A 21,108-nucleotide genomic window follows, 5' to 3' on the forward strand; every position below is an offset into this window, starting at 1 on the left:
ATATTTAATATACATATATATATACATATATATATATATATATATATATATATATATATATATATATATATACACACACACACACACATACAGACATATATAAACACACACATATACATATATACATACATACATAGTGCGTTGTAACACAGGCTGTGATTGTTACATGGGAGGGAGACGACAAATCACAGCTTCCTGCTTTCTAATCGGGCCTGTGATTGGTGCTTTGACTGATGCCAAGATCCCACAGTATGTCCCCTTAGGAGAGGTGTTAGGCAAGTGTAATTGAATAGTGGTGCTGCAAGTTTAGCTTTACACCTGTTTTTAAGGCTTATTGACTGAAAGGGGCTTTCATGAAAAAAGTTAGGGCTTTGCTACAGGATACACCCTCCACAAGTTAAGGAAGTAAAAATGAAGGTATATATTTCTGTTTTATTTAAACCTTTTAAGTTTGTATGCGGGCGGCACGGTGGCACAGTGAAAGGTGCCAGTTAGGAGACCCGAGTTCGCTTCCCTGCGTGGAGTTTGAATGTTCTCCCCGTGTCTGTCTGGGTTTCCTCCGGGTACTCCGGTTTCCTCCCACAGTCCAAAGACATGCAAGTTAGGTGCATTGGCGATTCTAAATTGTCCGTGGTGTGTGGGGGTGTGTGCGCCCTGCGGTGGGCTGGCACCTTGTCCAGGGTTTGTTTCCTGCCTTGTGCCCTGTGTTGGCAGGGATTGGCTCCTGCATTTATGATATAGCGGGTTGGATAATGGATGGATGGACATTTGTATGCATAGCTCCATTTGCCCGTTTTCGTTTTTTTTCTTTCTTCAGTAATATTTCAGCAAACCCGGAGCTTGTCAGTTCAAATCCTGGTACTGACACCACTGTGTGACCCTGAGGAAGTCACTTCACCTGCCTGTGCTGCAAAAAACAAAAGTAATGTAACAAATTGTATCTCAGATGTTGCAAGTTGCTGGAATAAAGACAAAAGTCAAATAGATAAATATGTATTATACAAATAGGAACTATTCATTTATTTTCAGTTAAGTCATCTGCAGCAAACCTTTATAAATGAGGGTTTCTCCTTTTTAGATAGTACAAACTGTTTCTTCTTCATTGAGGTTTTCTCTTGGAGAGCTTTTTTCATTTCATTGAAAATTAAAGCAGCAGCTGCCAAAATATGTAGCTTTCTTATTAATTTTTCAACATTGTGTAAAGTAACTTTATAAAGTAACATAAAAGGTTTAAATACTGGTTATCCTTTTACACTAAAATATTACTAAAGGGATACAAAAAAAGTAAAATGCATATGTTGTTTTTCTTTAAGGAGATTAAATATTACTGAAGAAAGAAAAAAAAAAAAAAAAAAAAACTAAAACAGCCAAATGGGGCTATGCATACGAACTTAAAAGGTTTAAATAAAACAGAAATATATACCTTTTATTTTTACTTCCTTAACTTGTGGAGGGTGTATCCTGTAGCAAAGCCCTAACTTTTTTCGTGAAAGCCCGTTTCAGTCAATAAGTCTTAAAAACAGGTGTAAAGATATTGACAATAAGCTACGCAAACCCACCAAGACATGGAATCGTTTAAATCAAGGCGCGAGTCGAAAAACACCATCCCATACTATTAGTTAACGATTAACACATTTCTATATGTATTGTAAGCATACAATACCACTGATAATATGTTGTGCTTATTTATCTGGTGTACCAACATTTTTGCGCATTTAACGGCTGAAATCTAATGTAGTTTGTGCCCTTCAGAATGAAAACAGTTTGCATTTACCTTTTTAATAAAAGGCGAGCTTTTAAACCTGAGAAATCACCCCGTAAATGCACACGTTTAATTCTTTATCACTTCCAACAACTGAACTATCCAGAACATTTCAGGCATACATCCAGCATTCAAACTATGTATAAAAAGCACAACTGTTAAAGGAATTCAGCATTTCTTAATTGAAAATGTTCCTTTAATCCTCAACATGTCTCAATGAGTCGTTCTGGTGGTTTTACTTGACGTTTTGATCATCTGGTTAATTGTGTTTGCAGTTGAGATGTTCTTTCCTGATTTATACTTGTTTTCTCGTTAATATTTGTTTCTCTGGTGTTAGTGTTCTGATTAGAGGTTATTGGTCCTTTGATGTCTCGACGGTTTCTTCTTAGAACAGCTCCTATTACGCAATTCCGTCACATACTGGTCTATTGTTTCGCCGCTTTTCTGGAAACATGTAAAAAACTTGTGCTGCTCAAACATCACATTGCGCTTTGGGTTGTAATACGTTTTCGAATTTTTCAACTATTTTGTTCAATTTCATATTGTCTCCATCTTCTTCAAACTGAAAATTGTTATACACCTCTAGCGCCTCTTCGCCAATTACATGTAGAAGCATAGACGCTTTAATTTTTTCACTTTTCCTATCTGCTTCAATCGCAGCAAGATGCAACTCGAATATCTGTTTAAATCTTTTCCAATTTTCAGCTACATTTCCCTTTAACTGGAGATTTGGTGGGGGCTGTAATCCTTCCATATTTTTTTTTCTCTTTTGCTAGAACGTCTTAGCGCTTTCTGACCGCGTTTTCAGGTTACTCACAGACACGAGACTCGTTCAAAAGCTGAACCTCTTCTTCACATTCCTCTTCCAATACGCCACTTCTGACACCATGTAGTGATCTTGTTAGGTTCGTAGTTTAATCAATACACAGGATTGAAAGATATAACAACTTTTTAATAGACAGACTTTAGAGACTTTTACTGTACATGTTACTACTCGTTCTTTAGTTCACGCCCATTCTCCTACTTGCATCGGCATTCACAGGCATTACTAATCATTCTGTAAGTATCCCTTAATAGACCTTACTAATCAACTATCATTACAAAATCCAACGTGGTTTGTGCCCTTCAGAATGAAAACAGTTTGCATTTACTTTTTTAATAAAAGGCGAACTTTTAAGCCTGAGAAATCACCCCGTAAATGCACACGTTTAATTGCACGTGTTAATATGTATGCTTACACAGTATTAAACCCACCAAGACATGGAATCGTTTAAATCAAGGCGCTGCGCTACCTTCTTCCAGATCGGCCTCAAGGCGTTTCACGTGATTACGTAGGAGGCGTGATGACGCGATACGCGACTCTGCCCCCGTCCATTACAGTATATGGACAAAAAAGAGGTTCCAGTTATGACCGTTACGCTTTGAATATCGATACGAAACCTGCCTAACTTTTGTAAGTAAGCTGTAAGGAATGAGCCTGCCAAATTTCAGCCTTACACGGGAAGTTGGAGAATTAGTGAGTGAGTGAGTGAGTGAGTGAGTGAGTGAGTGAGTGAGTGAGTGAGTGAGGGCTTTGCCTTTTATTAGTATAGATTCATTCATTTTTTTATTATTTTTATTCACAGCTCAAAATACCTGAAATTGTGAAAATAATCCAGTAGCAGAATGTTTTAAAATATTTGTCCCCCTTTTTTCAATTTCTCTCTCTCTTTTAAAATAGATATTTGAAATATCATATTTTTTGTTCTTAACATCAGCCATATCATACATATTGCATACTAGGGATTTTTCCTGCCTTGCATCCAGACGTGCTGGGGTAGTTTCCAGGTTTCCTGTGATCCTGCTGTGTATAAACAGGTTTAGATAATGTATATATTGTTCCTAATCTTAGATGCTATCAATTTGTTCCAATCCATACTCCTATTACCTGCTCTTGCTCTGCTCATTAAGGGTTTACTGTTCTTATGCATGGGCTATTCAACCCTTCTGTCTGATTGTGACACAAAACTAAACTACATAATAGCTCTTTAACCATACCATAATTACTGAAACTAAACCTGAAACTTATAGATATAAAAACAAAATAGAAATGACTGCGAAATAAAAACTAAATTAAAACTAAAAATATATGATGAAGGAAAACTAAAACTAAACTGAATTTCCAAGTAAGGTCAGAAAAAATAGAAATAAATACAAATATAAAAAGGCTAAACTATAATCTTGCTCCAGATAATTTAAAAACCCTCGGCTGCTTCTCCTTTGTTTGGAAGGATGACATCAACAAGATATAGGACAATGTGATGCAAGTACCAATATTATTTGCCTCTTGTTGCTCTGAAAACTTGCACATCAAACTGCTCACTGGTCAGCCATTCCAATACAAACAGATAGTTGTCCAACGCTGGATGACTACAAAACACGTTAATTAGTATAACAGCTTTTTCATAACAATAAAGGTGGCTGCATACTTGTGTTTTATGGGTAATGTTTCAAAAATGTTCTCACATTTCAATACCGTTCTGATGTTTTATATAGATACATAAAGCAGCTTAGACATTTGGTTTGGCAAATGGCTTGTTTGGTACAAGTACTGAGAAGAAATGCTCATACCTCTGCCTGTTAGATGGCATATGCCTTGAATGGCATGCCTGTAGACCCCCCCCCCCCCCCCCCTTAAAAATGCCTTCAGATGATCCAAAGTAACATTTAATCTATGAAGTTCACTTGACTGCTACCTTAAAAGTCACAATTACTGGTCTGCAGGCTTAAAGACTGACTACATCCTGGAAAACGGAAAACAACATCATGGATAAGACTACTAAGATCTGGCCAGACACACTATAAATTGCAATTACAATATCTTCTGTCTGCAACATATACCTCTGAAAACAAAATTTAGTAGCAACCATGAAAATTTATAGGCTAACAAAAAGAAAGTAACATTCACAAGTCATTACTTTGGTAAGATAATAACTGTAGGTTTTTACAGTTACGGCAAAATAAAAAACTACAGTGTTAGAACTAGTACTGTGCTATATTGTAGGATTTTAATCTATCCAAAAAACTACTGTTTAGTTCTAATGTCAAGCCAGTGATAGTGCTTGCTTCCGATTGCTTCTCAAAAAAAATGTAAAATATAAATGTTTCATGATCAACTAAATTACTGCCATTGACACAGCAAAAAATGCAATACTATTACTAATCATTAGTGACAGCTACATATTTAACACTACAAAAAAATCTGTAAGGAAGGGAAAAAAAAAGTTATCTTGATAAAAATGAATTGAAATTCAAATTAAAGACATATGTGCATGCTGAACATGTGTTTGAAAGCTGGGAAAGATTTAACAAAAATACTGAATTGAAAATGAATAAAGCAAAAATAAGTGTGAATTCAGACACAACAGCAAAGTCATTGTCAAACTCAGAAGTATTGCTGGAGGACAGAACAACATTTCAACAGAATATCCAAGCATTTTTCTAACACGGCGGGTGATGAGACCAATTCAAGTTTGATATTCCCTCCAGTTAGAAGTCCTGCGATGTGCCACTGCCTTAAGGTGCCCAAGCAAGTGATCAAGATTGACCTGAATGGTTACCCAGTTAAAGTTCTACACCAACTGAAAGATTTCATCCTTCTAATGACTTCTTAGTCTGCCTCATGGTCTTATGGATTCTCTTGATGAAAATAACCCAAATGTAACGAGGAAACTAGTGTTTGCTGCCTGTTTGAAACTTGTTCAGTTGCTATGGGTGGCTGAGGACAGCGACGCTGTTACCATTTTACTCTTCAGCCGCGCTGCTGTGCAGATCTGTATCAGCATTGCAACACAAAGTGTCACCAAAGTGTGTTGTTACTACTTGGCATGGTCCACTTTTTTTCTAACTGTCTGTATTAAATAAATACTTTCAAATGAAGAAAAAAAAAAGTGTGATGAGAAGGAGACATGCATTTTTTAACATGCAAATCTTTTGCCTTAGAATGCAATAAATTCTAATCTATTAATATTATTTATTACAAATAATGATTTGTAACTTTCCTCCATTCAAATTAAATATCCACTTGTACCAAAGTGGCTACATATTAGAACATGCAAACATGTCTGCAAAGAAACACAACTGCCTTAAGGTTCTGTTAACTGCAGAAATGCACTTATGTATATTTAAATGCCTCTTCTTAAAATGATATGGCATTTCATGATTGAAAGCTGGAAAACAAATTACGCTGTACATGAAAAATAAGTAAAGCTGCTTATGCTTTTAAAGAAAAACATATTAAAAAGGAACAAATTTTTTTAATCCTTCCATTTTTCATATTATCTGTCTGTGTTAACTTTGAAGAAAAATTATACACTTAAATAAGACAGCTCCAAAAGTGTTTTTTAAAATTGGGAGTGAAAAATTTGTTTTGATAATGGTACAATAAAACATTTGCTTCTGAAGACACTAAATTACAACCCTTCTGAAGGCTTGCAGCTTCAGGTTGCCTATATACCTTATGCAATTTATGCTCTATTGATATACTGCAAATGTGTCACCAGGTGAAATATATAGACTTGTTGGATCATTTCCTCAGCTGTTGTCTGCAGTGACAAAGATGAATATGATATCATGCTCAAGGTTGTACACTGTCATCTAGATACAAAAAGACTTATTGTCCGCTTTCCTGGTAAAAAGGTACACTATAAGGCAGAATGACAAAAATTCAATTTTCTCATGTTTAAAAATCATAATGGATTTTTTAGACCAATAACAATACTGATATTTGGGCAGCAAAGATTGATGATTAACAATAAATATTGTGTGGATATTGCTGGTGTCTTTAAGTATTAGTTTTCCTACAATAAAAATAAGAAAATAAATGCTTTCACATAAAATGTTTAACATTTAACTAGGTTAAGTTACATTTACTATTAACACCCACTACAAAAATTCCATGGTCTTCACAAAACAATTTTACAACACTGAACATTGGCATGTACGGTACTTTAATTTATTAGAGCATTAGCTTATAACGTATTTTAACTTTCACTCTCTTTCTCTACCTTCCTCTTTCTGAAAGGAGGTTATACCATTTTCATATACAAATCAAAATGTTAATATTTCCAGTCCACTAATGGCAGACTGTCATGGAAGAAGCAGCACATTAGAAAGATGTTTTTTATGAATTAGGAGGTAGAAAACAGTAGAAAATATACTTTTCCATAAATAAATATGACCAAGCAGAAAAAGTCTTTTTATATACAGTACAGTACTGTGCAAAAGTTTTAGGCAAGTGTGAAAAAATGCTGTAAATAAACAATGCTTTCAGAAATATAATGATTGTTTATTGTTATCAATTTACAAAATGCAAAGTGAGCGAACAAAAGAAAAATGTAAATCAAATCAATATTTGGTGTTACTACCTTTTGCCTTCAAACTAGCATCAATTCTTATAGGTACACTTGCAAAGTCAGGGATTTTGTAGGATTATAGTCAGGTGTATGATCAACCAATTATACCAAACAGGTGCTAATGATCATCAATGTCACACGTAGGTTGAAACACGGTCATTAACTGAAACAGAAACAGCTGTGTAGGAGGCTTAAAACTGGGTGAGGAACAGCCAAACTCTGCTACCAAGGTGAGGTTGTGGAAGACAGTTTCATGTCATGGCAAGATTGAGCACAGCAACAAGACACAAGGTAGTTATACTGCATCAGCAAGGTCTCTCCCAGACAAAGATTTCAAAGCAGACTGGGGTTTCAAGATTTGCTGTTCAAGCTCTCTTGAAGAAGCACAAAGAAAAGGGCAACGTTGAGGATTGTAGACGCAGTGGTCGGCCAAGAAAACATAGTGAAAGCAGATGAAAGACACATCAAGCTTATTACCCTTCGAAATCGGAAGATGTCCAGCAGTGCCATCAACTCAGAACCAGCAGAAACCAGTGGGACCCAGGTACACCCATCTATTGTCCGGAGAAGTCTGGCCAAAAGTGGTCTTCATGGAAGAGTTGCAGCCAAAAAGCCATACCTCCGACGTGGAAACAAGGCCAAGCGACTCAAGTATGCACGAAAACATAGGAACTGGGGTGCAGAAAAATGGCAGCAGGTGCTCTGGACTGATCGAGTCAAAATTTGAAACATCTGGCTGTAGCAGAAGGCAGCTTGTTCGTCGAAGGGCTGGGGAGCGGTACAATAATGAGTGTCTGCAGGCAACAGTGAAGCATGGTGGAGGTTCCTTGAACGTTTGGGGCTGCATTTCTGCAAATGGAGTTGGAGATTTGGTCAGGATTAATGGTGTTCAAAATGCTGAGAAATACAGGCAGATACTTATCCATCATGCAATAACATCAGGGAGGCGTATGATTGGCCCCAAATTTATTCTGCAGTAGGACAACGACCCCAAACATACAGCCAAAGTCATTAAGAACTATCTTCAGCGTAAAGAAGAACAAGTCGTCCTGGAAGTGATGGTATGGCCCCCACAGAGCCCTGATCTCAACATCATCAAGTGTGTCTGGGATTACATGAAGAGACAGAAGGATGTGAGGAAGCCTACATCCACAGAAGATCTGTGGTTAGTTCTCCAAGATGTTTGGAACAACCTACCAGTCGAAAAAACTGTGTGCAAGTGTACCTAGAAGAATTGATGCTGTTTTGAAGGCAAAGGGTGGTCACACCAAATATTGATTTGATTTACATTTCTCTTTTGTCCATTCACTGCATTTTGTTGATTGATGAAAATAAATGATCAACACTTCCATTTTTGAAAGCATTCTTTGTTTACAGCATTTTTCACACCTGCCTAAAACTTTTGCACACTACTGTATATATATATATATAATATTAATGTGTGTGTGTGTGTGTGTATATATATGTATATATTTGAAGCTGGAGATCCACAAAGGGAGAAAAATGAATCACGTATCATAAAGTAGTTCTTATTCCTGAGCTTCCAACCCCTGCCAGGGGTCTTCATCAGAGGATAATGCTTAGACTTACAAGAATCAAAGGCAATCTATAACAAAAAATTACGTGGCGAGGGGGTGGGTGTTGGTGGCTAAGTCAGTGTGGTCATTGGGGGGGGGATATTGGGTGTAAAGTCTTGTTTATTATGAACATGTTCTTAAGTTTGCATATGCTGGATTTATGTCCAGGTGTCTGTTGATGGCGTTCTCATTCGATAACCAGGATTCTGCCAGCTCTCTGGCACTTTTAACTGGCCTTTGATTCTTATAAGTCTAATCATTATCCTCTGATGAAGACCCCTGGCAGGGGTTGAAAGCTCAGGAATAAAAACTACTTTATGATACGCGATTCATTTTTCTCCCTTTGTGGATCTTCAGCTGCAAATATATACATACATACATACATATACACATACACACAATTTAATATATTATATATATATATATATATATATACATACATACATATATACACACACACACACACAAACATAAACATATATATATTAATATTATACAACCCCAATTCCAATGAAGTAGGGACGCTGTGTAAAACGTAAATAAAAACAGAATACAATGATTTGCAAATCCTTTTCAACTTATATTCAATTGAATACACTACAAAGACAAGATATTGAATGTTCAAACTGATGAACTTTGTCGTTTTGCAAATCTTCACTCATTTTGAATTTGATGCCTGCAACATGTTTCAAAAAAGCTGGGACAGGGGCAGCAAAAGACTGGGAAAGTTGAGGAATGTTCAAAAAACACCTGTTTTGAACATTCCACAGGTGAACAGGTTAATTGGAAACAGGTGTTTGTCATGATTGGGTATAAAAGGAGCATCCCCAAAAGGCTCAGTCCTTCACAAGCAAGGATGGGGCGAGGTTCACCACTTTGTGAACAACTGCGTGGGCAAATAGTCCAGCAGTTTAAGAACAACGTTTCTCAACGTATAATTGCAAGGAATCTAGGGATTTCATCATCTACTGTCCATAATATCATCAAAAGATTCAGAGAATCTGGAGAAACCTCTGCACGTAAGCGGCAAGGCCGAATACCAACACTGAATGCCCGTGACCTTCGATCCCTCAGGCGGCACTGCATTAAAAATCTGACATCATTCTGTAAAGGATATTACCACATGGGCTCAGGAATACTTCAGAAAACCATTGTCAGTTAACACAGTTCATCGCTACATCTACAAGTGCAAGTTAAAACTATCATGGAAAGCGAAAGCCATATATCAACAACACCCAGAAATGCCGCCGGCTTCTCTGGGCCTGAGCTCATCTGAGATATACTGACGCAAAGTGGAAAAGTGTGCTATGGTCTGACGAGTCCATATTTCAAATTGTTTTTGGAAATCATGGACGTCGTGTCCTCTGGGCTAAACATGAAAAGGACCATCCAGATTGTTATCAGCGCAAAGTTCAAAAGCCAGCATCTGTGATGGTATGGGGGTGTGTTAGTGCCCATGGCATGGGTAACTTGCACATCTGTGAAGGCACCATTAATGCTGAAAGGTACATACAGGTTTTGGAGCAACATATGCTGCCACCCAAGCGACGTCTTTTTCAGGGACGTCCCTGCTTATTTCAGCAGGACAATGCGAAGCCACATTCTGCATTTGTTACAACAGCGTGGCTTCGTAGTAAAAGAGTGTGGGTACTAGACTGGCCTGCCTGCAGTCCAGACCCGTCTCCCATTGAAAATGTGTGGCGCATTATGAAGCGCAAAATACAACAAGAGACCCCGGACTGTTGAGCAACTGAAGTTGTACATCAAGCAAGAATGGGAAAGAATTCCACCTACACAGCTTCAACAATTAGTGTCCTCCATTCCCAAATGCTTATTGAGTGTTGTTAAAAGGAAAGGTGATGTAACACAGTGGTAAACATGCCCCTGTCCCAGCTTTTTTGGAACGTGTTGCAGGCATCAAATTCAAAATGAGTGAAGATTTGCAAAACATTCGATATATTGTCTCTGTAGTGTATTCAATTGAATATAGATTGAAAAGGATTTGCAAATCATTGTATTCTGTTTTTATTTATGTTTTACACAACGACCCAACTTCTTTGGAATTGGGGTTGTGTGTGTATATTATATAATAATATATATATATATATATATATATATATATATATATATATATATATATATATATATATATATATATATATATATATGGTGGTCCACATCTAACTATGTCAGATTTGGCTTTTTTTCTCTGTTTTTTTGTGTTGTTCCAATGTATATGAAGGAAATAAACATGTGCATACCAAAACATTTGTAATTGCAACAATTGGGAGAAATGGTGCATTTTCTGGGAAAATTCCAGGGGTGCCGATAATTTCAGCCATTATTGTGTGTGTGTGTATGATATATATTACACACACACACACACACACACACTAGAGGGCTCTGCCCCCGTTCGCTTCACTCGCCCACCCCCATGTTTGGTTTACCGGATATACAATACAATTTATTTTTTGTGTAGCCCAAAATCACACGAAGTGCCGCAATGGGCTTTAACAGGCCCTGCCTCCTGACAGCCCTCCAGCCCTCTAAGAAGACCAGAAAAAAACCCCAAAAAAAAACCCTTGTAGGGAAAAAAAATAAATAAATATAATCGAAGAAACCTTGGGAAAGGCAGTTCAAAGAGAGACCCCTTTCCAGGTAGGTTGGGCGTGCAGTGGGTGTCAAAAAGAAGGGGGTCAATACAATACAGTACAATACATAGAACAGAATAAATCCTCAATTCAGTATACAAATAAAAATTCTAGAAGTACGGAGTAGAATTTCACATTAGCTGATATCACATAATATGATTTGGATTTGTTTTAAGTCCTGGAGACCTCATTCATCAAGCTGCCTCCCCCATTTTGCCATTCCACATCTGAAATAGCGCTAATCCGATGAAAGGACCCCTCATTCCCACGTCCCCAGTCATCAGGGATGACATTACCTTAGGCAGGCAATCTACAATTTAAAGAGATTGTTATTTTCTTGGGTATTGTTACATATGCATTATTTTCACGTTTACTTTAAAAACTTCTGTAAAAACAATACTTGTCCTTTATTTCCGGCCCCGGGTGTGGTTAAATTCTTTCTTGCAGGACGTATAACGCTGCTCGTGTTGTCGGGGGGGGTATGGGTGGGTGGTTTTGGGGGACTGCTGTTGCGCTGCCCTTCGATCTTTTTAAAGCCTGTACAGCCGCTGTCCTTTTTGCTACGGCCCTGGGACAGTCTCTTGGCACCAAGTCTCATGTTTACGGTCCCTGCGAGATGCTCCGTGGAAAGCCTCTTTTGTCTCACAGGTCTTTTAAATGTCTTCTGAGAAGATCACGTATCGTCGCATTACAACGAACAGCCAGGTACTTAAAAAATATTTTGTTGTAATGAAAATTTGATTTGGATAAAATTGTGTATGCCTCTGTATTCAGTCTTATTTGTTATCAGTCAACAGTTGATGAAAATAATGTTTAAAAATTTAACATGCTCATATAGAGAAAAGCCAAGCAAAATGACACCTTTTATTGGCTAACTAAAAAGATTACAATATGCAAGCTTTCGAGGCAACTCAGGCCCCTTCTTCAGGCAAGATCTAATCAACATTACATCTTGCCTGAACAAGGGGCCTGAGTTGCCTCGAAAGCTTGCATATTGTAATCTTTTTAGTTAGCCAATAAAAGGTGTCATTTTGCTTGGCTTTTCTCTACATTCATAATGGCTAACACGGTACAACACCCTAGTACTACACATGCTCATATATAAATTTCAAGACTTGCAACCCTGTGAACAAATTGTTAAGCATGACAAAATCAAAACAAATGATCATATCTAAGATGAAGTATCACAGTCATGCAAATTCTGCAGTGTAACCACAAAAAAGAAGCTCAGCAAAGAGCTTCACCTACTAAAATACCAGTTATTACAACAGTTCTTTTCATAGCCATGCATGGAACAACTTCCACCATTTTCTTCAAAATGAGGGACAATCCAGCCATAGTACTTTAGTAGTAATTCATATAAAAACTTACTTGGTTTGCATCTCCTTCAATTCTAGGAGGTCTGATACTAGACAAGTGGATGGTCCTGCAATCACCAGAATTTAACTTCACTACAATAGCATCTGCATTGACAATTTGCATCACCTGAGAAGGGGGGGAAAAAAAGCAAAATTATAGACAAATCTTTCAGATACTTATAAAATTTCTCACCACTGTACTAGAAAAGCAGGTTTTGTAAAAGAATGGTTTATTGAATCAAACAAAATCTATCAAATCACACAATGGAAGCACTAGTAGTTGACTGTGGTGAGTAATGGCGACTTTGGAAATCAAGAGTTGTTAACCAATAATGGACTGCCACTCAATAACATGGAACTGCATGTACTTTTGATTGCCTTACACTATGCAGTCACCTGTGTGTATTAGACTATTCTAGAGAAGTCTATTGTTGAAAACACTTGTGGTTTATATACTGGTGCAATTCATTCATAGTTGTGCATAGGACTGTATTTATGGCACTGGGACTGAATTAAATTCTAATGGACTATGCTCCTCAAAACTGGAGTAGTCTGATACTGGCTTATATAGAGGGCTGAACAAGCAATGCTTTTTGGGAATCAGGTCACTTGACAGCAGAATGGCAATCATACCACTTTGGTTTGTGTCTGTATTTTCACATAAGAACACACCTAAAAATGGGAGCAGCCATGTTAACCTTGCCAAATACCAGAGTGACAGCCAGCATATTGTAATGAGCGCAGAAGCATTAACTATGCATGAATGAATGAAGCAGTGGATGGCCACTTTATTACACAAAATGATATACTATTAATGCTTTGTGCCTATTTGTTGCGTATTACCCGTTCTCTGTACATTTTATAAAATTAATAGCAACAAAGGGAGATTAAGCCAGTGATGAAGGCGTAAATTTACTTAACCTCAGACAGTACAATTAAACACAGAGCACTTTTATATTCAATCCAAGCAGTAATACATTTTTCTGCTAAACCTTCAGGTATAATGGAAAATATTCACAACTTACAATGTTAACATCAACAAAATAAATCTAGAAATGACCATTTTAAATTGTATGATTATTCATTCATATGATTCCAGCGCTGCCGCGAGAGGCAGCCTTTCCAGCAGCTCCATGTATGACTATTTTTCTACCCTTTTCTCTATTTTTCTCTATTTCACTGATCACTCCTACCTCTTTCTTTTATGTGAACTTGTTCCCTGGACACGTTTTACTACTTTTTTTACTACTTGGACATGGATTTTTACATGCCGAGATTTCTCTATTCAGGTAGTCAACTTCAAGCGCCGAGAACAAAGGCCTGTGCCGGTGTGGTTCCCTATTTACCCGACGAGGTAAGGTCGTATCGTGGCAGCAGAGCCGGTGCTAAGCTAAAAGCCAAGCTGCTAGCGAGAAAGTGGCGATACAAGCCTTCCATGCCTTCTGTGATCCTGGGAAATGTGAACTTACTACCAAATAAGATCAACGAACCAGCTGCGCTGGTGAAAAATGTCAGGACCTACAGAGAATGCAGTTTATTGTGTTTTGTGAAACGTGGCTAACAACTAAAATCCCAAATGCTAACGTGGAGCTACCCTGGTTTAGCACAGTTAGAGCGGACAACGCAAATACCTGCGGGAAGCGGAAAGGAGGAGGACTCGCTCTATGTGAATACAAGGTGGTGCACAACTCTGGACATGTAAACGTCAAAATCTCCACTTGCTGGAGGGACATCAAACTGTTGGCCTTAAGTCTGCATCCCTATTACTTGCCCAGAGAGTTTGGACACGTCATAGTTATTGTTTACATCCCTGCTCGGGCGGACATGGAGATAGCGAGTGACATCATCCATTCCGCTGTTGCTGAACTACAAACATAGCACCCTGAGGCGCTTGTGCTAATCGCTGGAGACTTTAACCATGTGACGCTGGACAAAACATTACCTGCCTTCTCCCAGTATGTGGATTGTAACACGCAGGGGAAACAGGACTATTGACCTACTGTATGCAAATGTTAAAGACGCATACTGCGCCAGCCTGCTGCCTGCGCTTGGGAAAGAAGTTCATAACCTGGTTCTGCTTCAGCCCCACTACAAACCAAGAGTGAGGGAGCTACCTACAAACACACACTCATTCAGGAAGTGGTCCCCCGAGGCAGAGCAGGCTCTGAGAGGCTGCTTTGGAACTTACGGACTGGGATATCCTGCAGGGATCATATAGTGAGAACATTGAAGAGGTTGTTGACTGCACTACTGACTACATCAACTTCTTTATGGACATCGTAGTTCCAGTAAGAACAGTACACTGCTATGCTAACAACAAGCCATGGATTACAAGTGACATCAAGGGCCTTTTGAACCAGAAGAAAAGGGCTTTTAAAGGCAGTTATCAGCATGAGCACAAGCGCGTGCAGAAGTTGCAGAATAACAGCATGAAGGAAGTGTGAGATGGTATGAAGATCATCACTGGCTGCAGCTCGAAGTGCGGTGCCACCATCGAGAGAGACGTGGAGAGAGCAAACCAGATGAACAACTTCTTTAACAGGTTTGACCACCCTAACCCACTCTCACCTCGGAGTACTACACCCTCCATCCACCCATCCTTCTGCTGATACCAGCATAGGAGAGTTTCCCCCCACCCACAATTACAGCAGCCCAGGTAAGCAGAGAGCTGAGAAGACTTCGTGCCAGCAAAGCAGTGGGTCCAGATGGAGTATCGCCACGACTGCTGAAGGCCTGTGCGTTGGAGCTGGGGAGTCCTCTACAGCGCATCTTCAACCTGAGCCTGGAACAGGGGAGAGTCCCGAGGCTTTGGAAAACATCTTGCATCACCCCAGTCCCAAAGGTATCACATCCTAGTGAGCTGAATTACGTCCGGCCTGTCGCTCCGATGTCACATATGATGAAGACCATGGAGCGGCTGCTGTTTCACCACCTGAGTCCACAGGTCCGCCACACCCTCGACCCTCTGCAGTTCGCATACCAGGAGAAGGTGGGAGCAGAGGATGCCATCATCTATATGCTACACTGATCCCTCTCCCACTTGGACAGAGGCAGTGGTGCTGTAAGAATTATGTTTCTGGACTTCTCTAGCGCCTTCAACACCATTCAACCTCTGCTCCTTAGGGACAAGCTGACAGAGATGGGAGTAGATTCATACCTGGTGGCATGGATCGTGGACTATCTTACAGACAGACCTCAGTATGTGCGTCTCGGGAACTGCAGGTCTGACATTGTGGTCAGCAACACAGGAGCGCCACAGGGGACTGTACTTTCTCCGGTCCTGTTCAGCCTATATACATCGGACTTCCAATACAACTCAGAGTCCTGCCATGTGCAAAAGTTCGCTGACGACACTACTATCATGGACTGCATCAGGAGTGGGCAGGATGAGGAGTATAGGAACCTAATCAAGGCCTTTGTTAAATGGTGTGACTCAAACCACCTACAACTGAACACCAGCAAAACCAAGGAGCTGGTGATGGATTTCAGGAGAACTAGGCCCATCACGGACCCTGTGCTTATCAGAGGTGACTGTGTGCAGAGGGTGCAGACCTATAAATACCTGGGAGTACAGCTGGATGATAAATTTGACTGGACTGCCAATACTGATGCTCTGTGCAAGAGAGGACAGAGCTGACTATACTCCTTAAAAGGCTGGCGTCCTTCAACATCTGCAATAAGATGCTGCAGATGTTCTATCAGACAGTTGTGGCGAGCGCCCTCTTCTACACGGTGGTGTGCTGGGGAGGCAGCATAAAGAAGAGGGACTCTTGCCTGGACAAACTGGTGAGGAAGGCAGGCTCTATTGTATGCACGGAGCTGGACAGTTTGACACCCGTGGCAGAGCGACGGGCGCTGAGCAGGCTCCTGTCAATCACACAGAATCCACTGCGTCCACTATACAGTATAATCTCCAGACAGAGGAGCATCTTCAGCAACAGACTGCTGTCACTGTCCTGCTCCACTGACAGACTGAGGAGATCGTTCCTCCCCCACACTATGTGACTCTTCAATTCCACCTGGAGGAGTAAACATTAACATTATACAAAGTCATTGTCTGTTATAACCTGCATTTTTATCACTCAAATTTAATATTGTTTTTTATCAATAGGCTGCTGCTGGAGTATGTGAATTTCCCCTTGGGATTAATAAAGTATCTATCAATAAATAATATCTATAGCCATTAAAACAATATACCCCTAAGAATGCCATTGTAAATGGGTTACTCAATTACACTTCAAAACAATGTCTAACACAAAAAAGGGGGGGACCATAATAGTAATTGAATCTATAGTGAAAAACTGCAATATTTTGTACAGTTTATAAAATATTTTAGTACAAATCTATATATAATGCAATGTCCTGTAATTACCAAAATCACAAATTCAGACACCATTATTCAGTGCATGCTTAGCACTTGTGAGTTTGAATTTCAAGCAACTGGATTCAATGCCCTGTGCTGCCACTGTGTGCACAGAGTTTACACTAGTATTCCCCTGAACACTTACACATGTTTACTCACAAATAAGTTCAGGCCATAGAAGCTGATGACTGAGGAATACATGTGTCTATAATGATGCCCTATGATGGAATATTGCTACTACTGGATATAATTCTTGTTTAATACAAAATAATTAAGTTTTCAAAAACAAATTAAAAAAAAAAAAAAAAAAGACTGATAAGATAACTGAAACAATGGGTAAAACATAGGCCACATTGTCCAATTTTAGATAAAAGTTATTTGTTACTGGAGTCAGCATGGCTAATTTTCTCCATCCTCAAAAACTATTTTACGATATTCATGCCTGAACAAAGATTTCCCTTTAATTGAAAGCACACAAGTCTGACTCTGACATCATGAATACCATGGTCTTCTGCCACTAAAAAGTGATCAACTAAATCTAACTTAAGATTAAATTGAAGCAAATCTAAATTGACCTAAACTTAGTTTCCAATGTGAGAAGGCCATCATTTATAGTCTATCTGCGTTGCACGCTATCTTCTGGGTATGCTTTTGTATTACAATCTTACAAGGTGACTTATTTGGCAACATATGCACAGCAGATGAACTGTATTAATGCTGTGAAATTTAAAGAATACACCTTTCAAAGCATAGTGTGACTAGATTTACATTAAAGGATGAGTTAAAGGATACAGTGCCTGTGTTTGCATTTTTAAAAAATCGGGAGTGGTTTCCCCTAGACTTTCTCATATACTCAGATATGGGGATGGATATTTGAGGAGTAAACAGCAAGACAATGATTGTATTTTTATATTATATACATTAAAAAACCAACAACAAATCAAATTAACAATATATTGAAAAATTACTATAAAAGTAAAGTTGAATAAATAAGACTCTGCAGCTACATGAATAAAAGGTAAAGTACCACTCCCGATGAACAGAAAAAGGCCAAAAGTTGAAAGAAATCTACATTTTGTACCTAATACTTGTATGCAAAATTTGGTTCACCTAAGTGGAAGCATACTCAAGTTATTGTGTTTACATACATACATACATACATACATACATACATACAATTCCAAAAATGGTATTTTTGGACTCTGGGAGGTCTAAAATGTTGAGATTAATCAAAACCTCAAAATAGAATTTTTGAAGGATTCCAATACTTTCTCTATACTTCATATACGAGAAAATAAAAAGGGGTCCAAAGGTCTCTAGATTCCACCTAAAGCAAAACCTTAAAATTTCCTGAATATTTGCAACAAGTTTCAGTTTCAAAAAACATGCCTTGTGTTTTTGAGGTAGGTTTATCCATCCATCCATCCATCCATTGTCTCCCACTTATCCGAGGTCAGGTCGCGGGGGCAGCAGCTTGAGCAGAGATGCCCAGACTTCCCTCTCCCCGGCCACTTCTTCTAGCTCTTCCAGGAGAATCCCAAGGCGTTCCCAGGCCAGTCGAGAGACATAGCCCCTCCAGCGTGTCCTGGGTCTTCCCCGGGGCCTCCTCCCGGTTAGACGTGCCCGGAACACCTCACCAGGGAGGCGTCCAGGAGGCATCCTGATCAGATGCCCGAGCCACCTCATCTGACTCCTCTCGATGCGGAGGAGCAGCGGCTCTACTCTGAGCCCCTCCCGGATGACTGAGCTTCTCACCCTATCTTTAAGGGAAAGCCCAGACACCCTGCGGAGAAAACTCATTTCAGCCGCTTGTATTCGCGATCTCGTTCTTTCGGTCACTACCCATAGTTCATGACCATAGGTGAGGGTAGGAACATAGATCGACTGGTAAATTGAGAGCTTCGCCTTGCGGCTCAGCTCCTTTTTCACCACGACAGACCGATGCAGCGCCCGCATTACTGCGGATGCCGCACCAATCCGCCTGTCGATCTCACGCTCCATTCTTCCCTCACTCGTGAACAAGACCCCGAGATACTTGAACTCCCCCACTTGGGGCAGGATCTCGCTACCAACCCTGAGAGGGCACTCCACCCTTTTCCGGCTGAGGACCATGGTCTCGGATTTGGAAGTGCTGATTCTCATCCCAGCCGCTTCACACTCGGCTGCGAACCGATCCAGAGAGAGCTGAAGATCACAGCCTGATGAAGCAAACAGGACAACATCATCTGCAAAAAGCAGTGACCCAATCCTGAGCCCACCAAACCGGACCCCCTCAACGCCCTGGCTGCGCCTAGAAATTCTGTCCACAAAAGTTATGAACAGAATCGGTGACAAAGGGCAGCCCTGGCGGAGTCCAACTCTCACTGGAAACGGGTTCGACTTACTGCCGGCAATGCAGACCAAGCTCTGATACCGATCGTACAGGGACCGAACAACCCTTATCAGGGGGGCCGGTACCCCATACTCTCGGAGTACCCTCCACAGGATTCCCCGAGGGACACGGTCGAATGCCTTTTCCAAGTCCACAAAACACATGTAGACTGGTTGGGCAAACTCCCATGCACCCTCCAGGACCCTGCTAAAGGTATTGAGCTGGTCCACTGTTCCGCGACCAGGACGAAAACCACACTGTTCCTCCTGAATCCGAGGCTCGACTATCCGACGGACCCTCCTCTCCAGAACCCCCGAATAGACTTTTCCAGGGAGGCTGAGGAGTGTGATCCCTCTGTAGTTGGAACACACCCTCCGATCCCCCTTCTTAAAGAGGGGGACCACCACCCTGGTCTGCCAATCCAGAGGCACTGTCCCTGATGTCCATGCGATGTTGCAGAGGCGTGTCAACCAAGACAGTCCTACAACATCCAGAGCCTTGAGGAACTCCGGGCGTATCTCATCCACCCCTGGGGCCCTGCCACCAAGGAGTTTTTTGACCACCTCGGTGACCTCAGTCCCAGAGATGGGGGAGCCCACCTCTGAGTCCCCAGGCTCTGCTTCCTCATTGGAAGGCATGTTAATGGCATTGAGGAGGTCTTCGAAGAACACCCCCCACCGACCCACAACGTCCCGAGTCGAGGTCAGCAGCGCACCATCCCCACCATATACAGTGTTGACACTGCACTGCTTCCCCTTCCTGAGACGCCGGATGGTGGACCAGAATCTCCTTGAAGCCGTCCGAAAGTCGTTCTCCATGGCCTCCCCAAACTCCTCCCACGCCCGAGTTTTTGCCTCAGCAACCACCAAAGTCGCATTCCGCTTGGCCTGCCGGTACCTATCAGCTGCCTCCAGGGTCCCACAGGACAAAAGGGTCCTGTAGGACTCCTTCAGCTTGACGGCATCCTTCACCGCCGGTGTCCACCAACGGGTTCGGGGATTGCCACCACGACAGGCACCGACCACCTTACGGCCACAGCTCCGGTCAGCTGCCTCAACAACAGAGGCACTGAACATGGCCCATTCGGACTCAAGCTACTTCTGACAGGGGGCTCTGCCAGACATTCCCAGCAGACCCTCACAACACGTTTGGGCCTACTACGCCTGACCGGCATTAACCCCCACCATCGAAGCCAACTCACCACCAGGTGGTGATCAGTTGACAGCTCCGCCCCTCTCTTCACCCGAGTGTCCAAGACATGTGGCCGCAAGTCCGACGACACGACCACAAAGTCGATCATCGAACTGAGGCCTAGGGTGTCCTGTTGCCAAGTGCACATATGAACACCCCTATGCTTGAACATGGTGTTCGTTATGGACAATCCGTGACGAGCACAGAAGTCCAATAACAAAACACCGCTCGGGTTCAGATCGGGGGGGCCATTCCTCCCGATCACGCCCTTCCAGGTCTCACTGTCATTGCCCACGTGAGCATTGAAGTCTCCCAGCAGAACGAGGGAGTCCCCAGAAGGTATGCCCTCTAGCACCCCCTCCAGGGACTCCAAAAAAGGTGGGTACTCCGAACTGCTGTTCGGTGCATACGCACAAACAACAGTTAGGACCCGTCCCCCCAC

The 21,108-nt window shown here is 40.9% G+C and overlaps 1 protein-coding gene across 1 annotated transcript in view; it reads right to left on the reverse strand.

Moving 5' to 3' along the window:
• snd1 (staphylococcal nuclease and tudor domain containing 1) overlaps positions 1-21,108 on the reverse strand; it is a 535,431-nt gene that overhangs the window by 426,326 nt on the left and 87,997 nt on the right. Inside the window, exon 10 of the mRNA XM_028814871.2 lies at positions 12,755-12,868. Within this exon, the coding sequence (XP_028670704.1) occupies positions 12,755-12,868 (114 nt within the window). The remainder of the gene's footprint in view (positions 1-12,754; positions 12,869-21,108) is intronic.

The sequence above is a fragment of the Erpetoichthys calabaricus genome, chromosome 1 (genome assembly GCF_900747795.2).
Source record: "Erpetoichthys calabaricus chromosome 1, fErpCal1.3, whole genome shotgun sequence".
Lineage (NCBI taxonomy): Eukaryota > Metazoa > Chordata > Cladistia > Polypteriformes > Polypteridae > Erpetoichthys > Erpetoichthys calabaricus.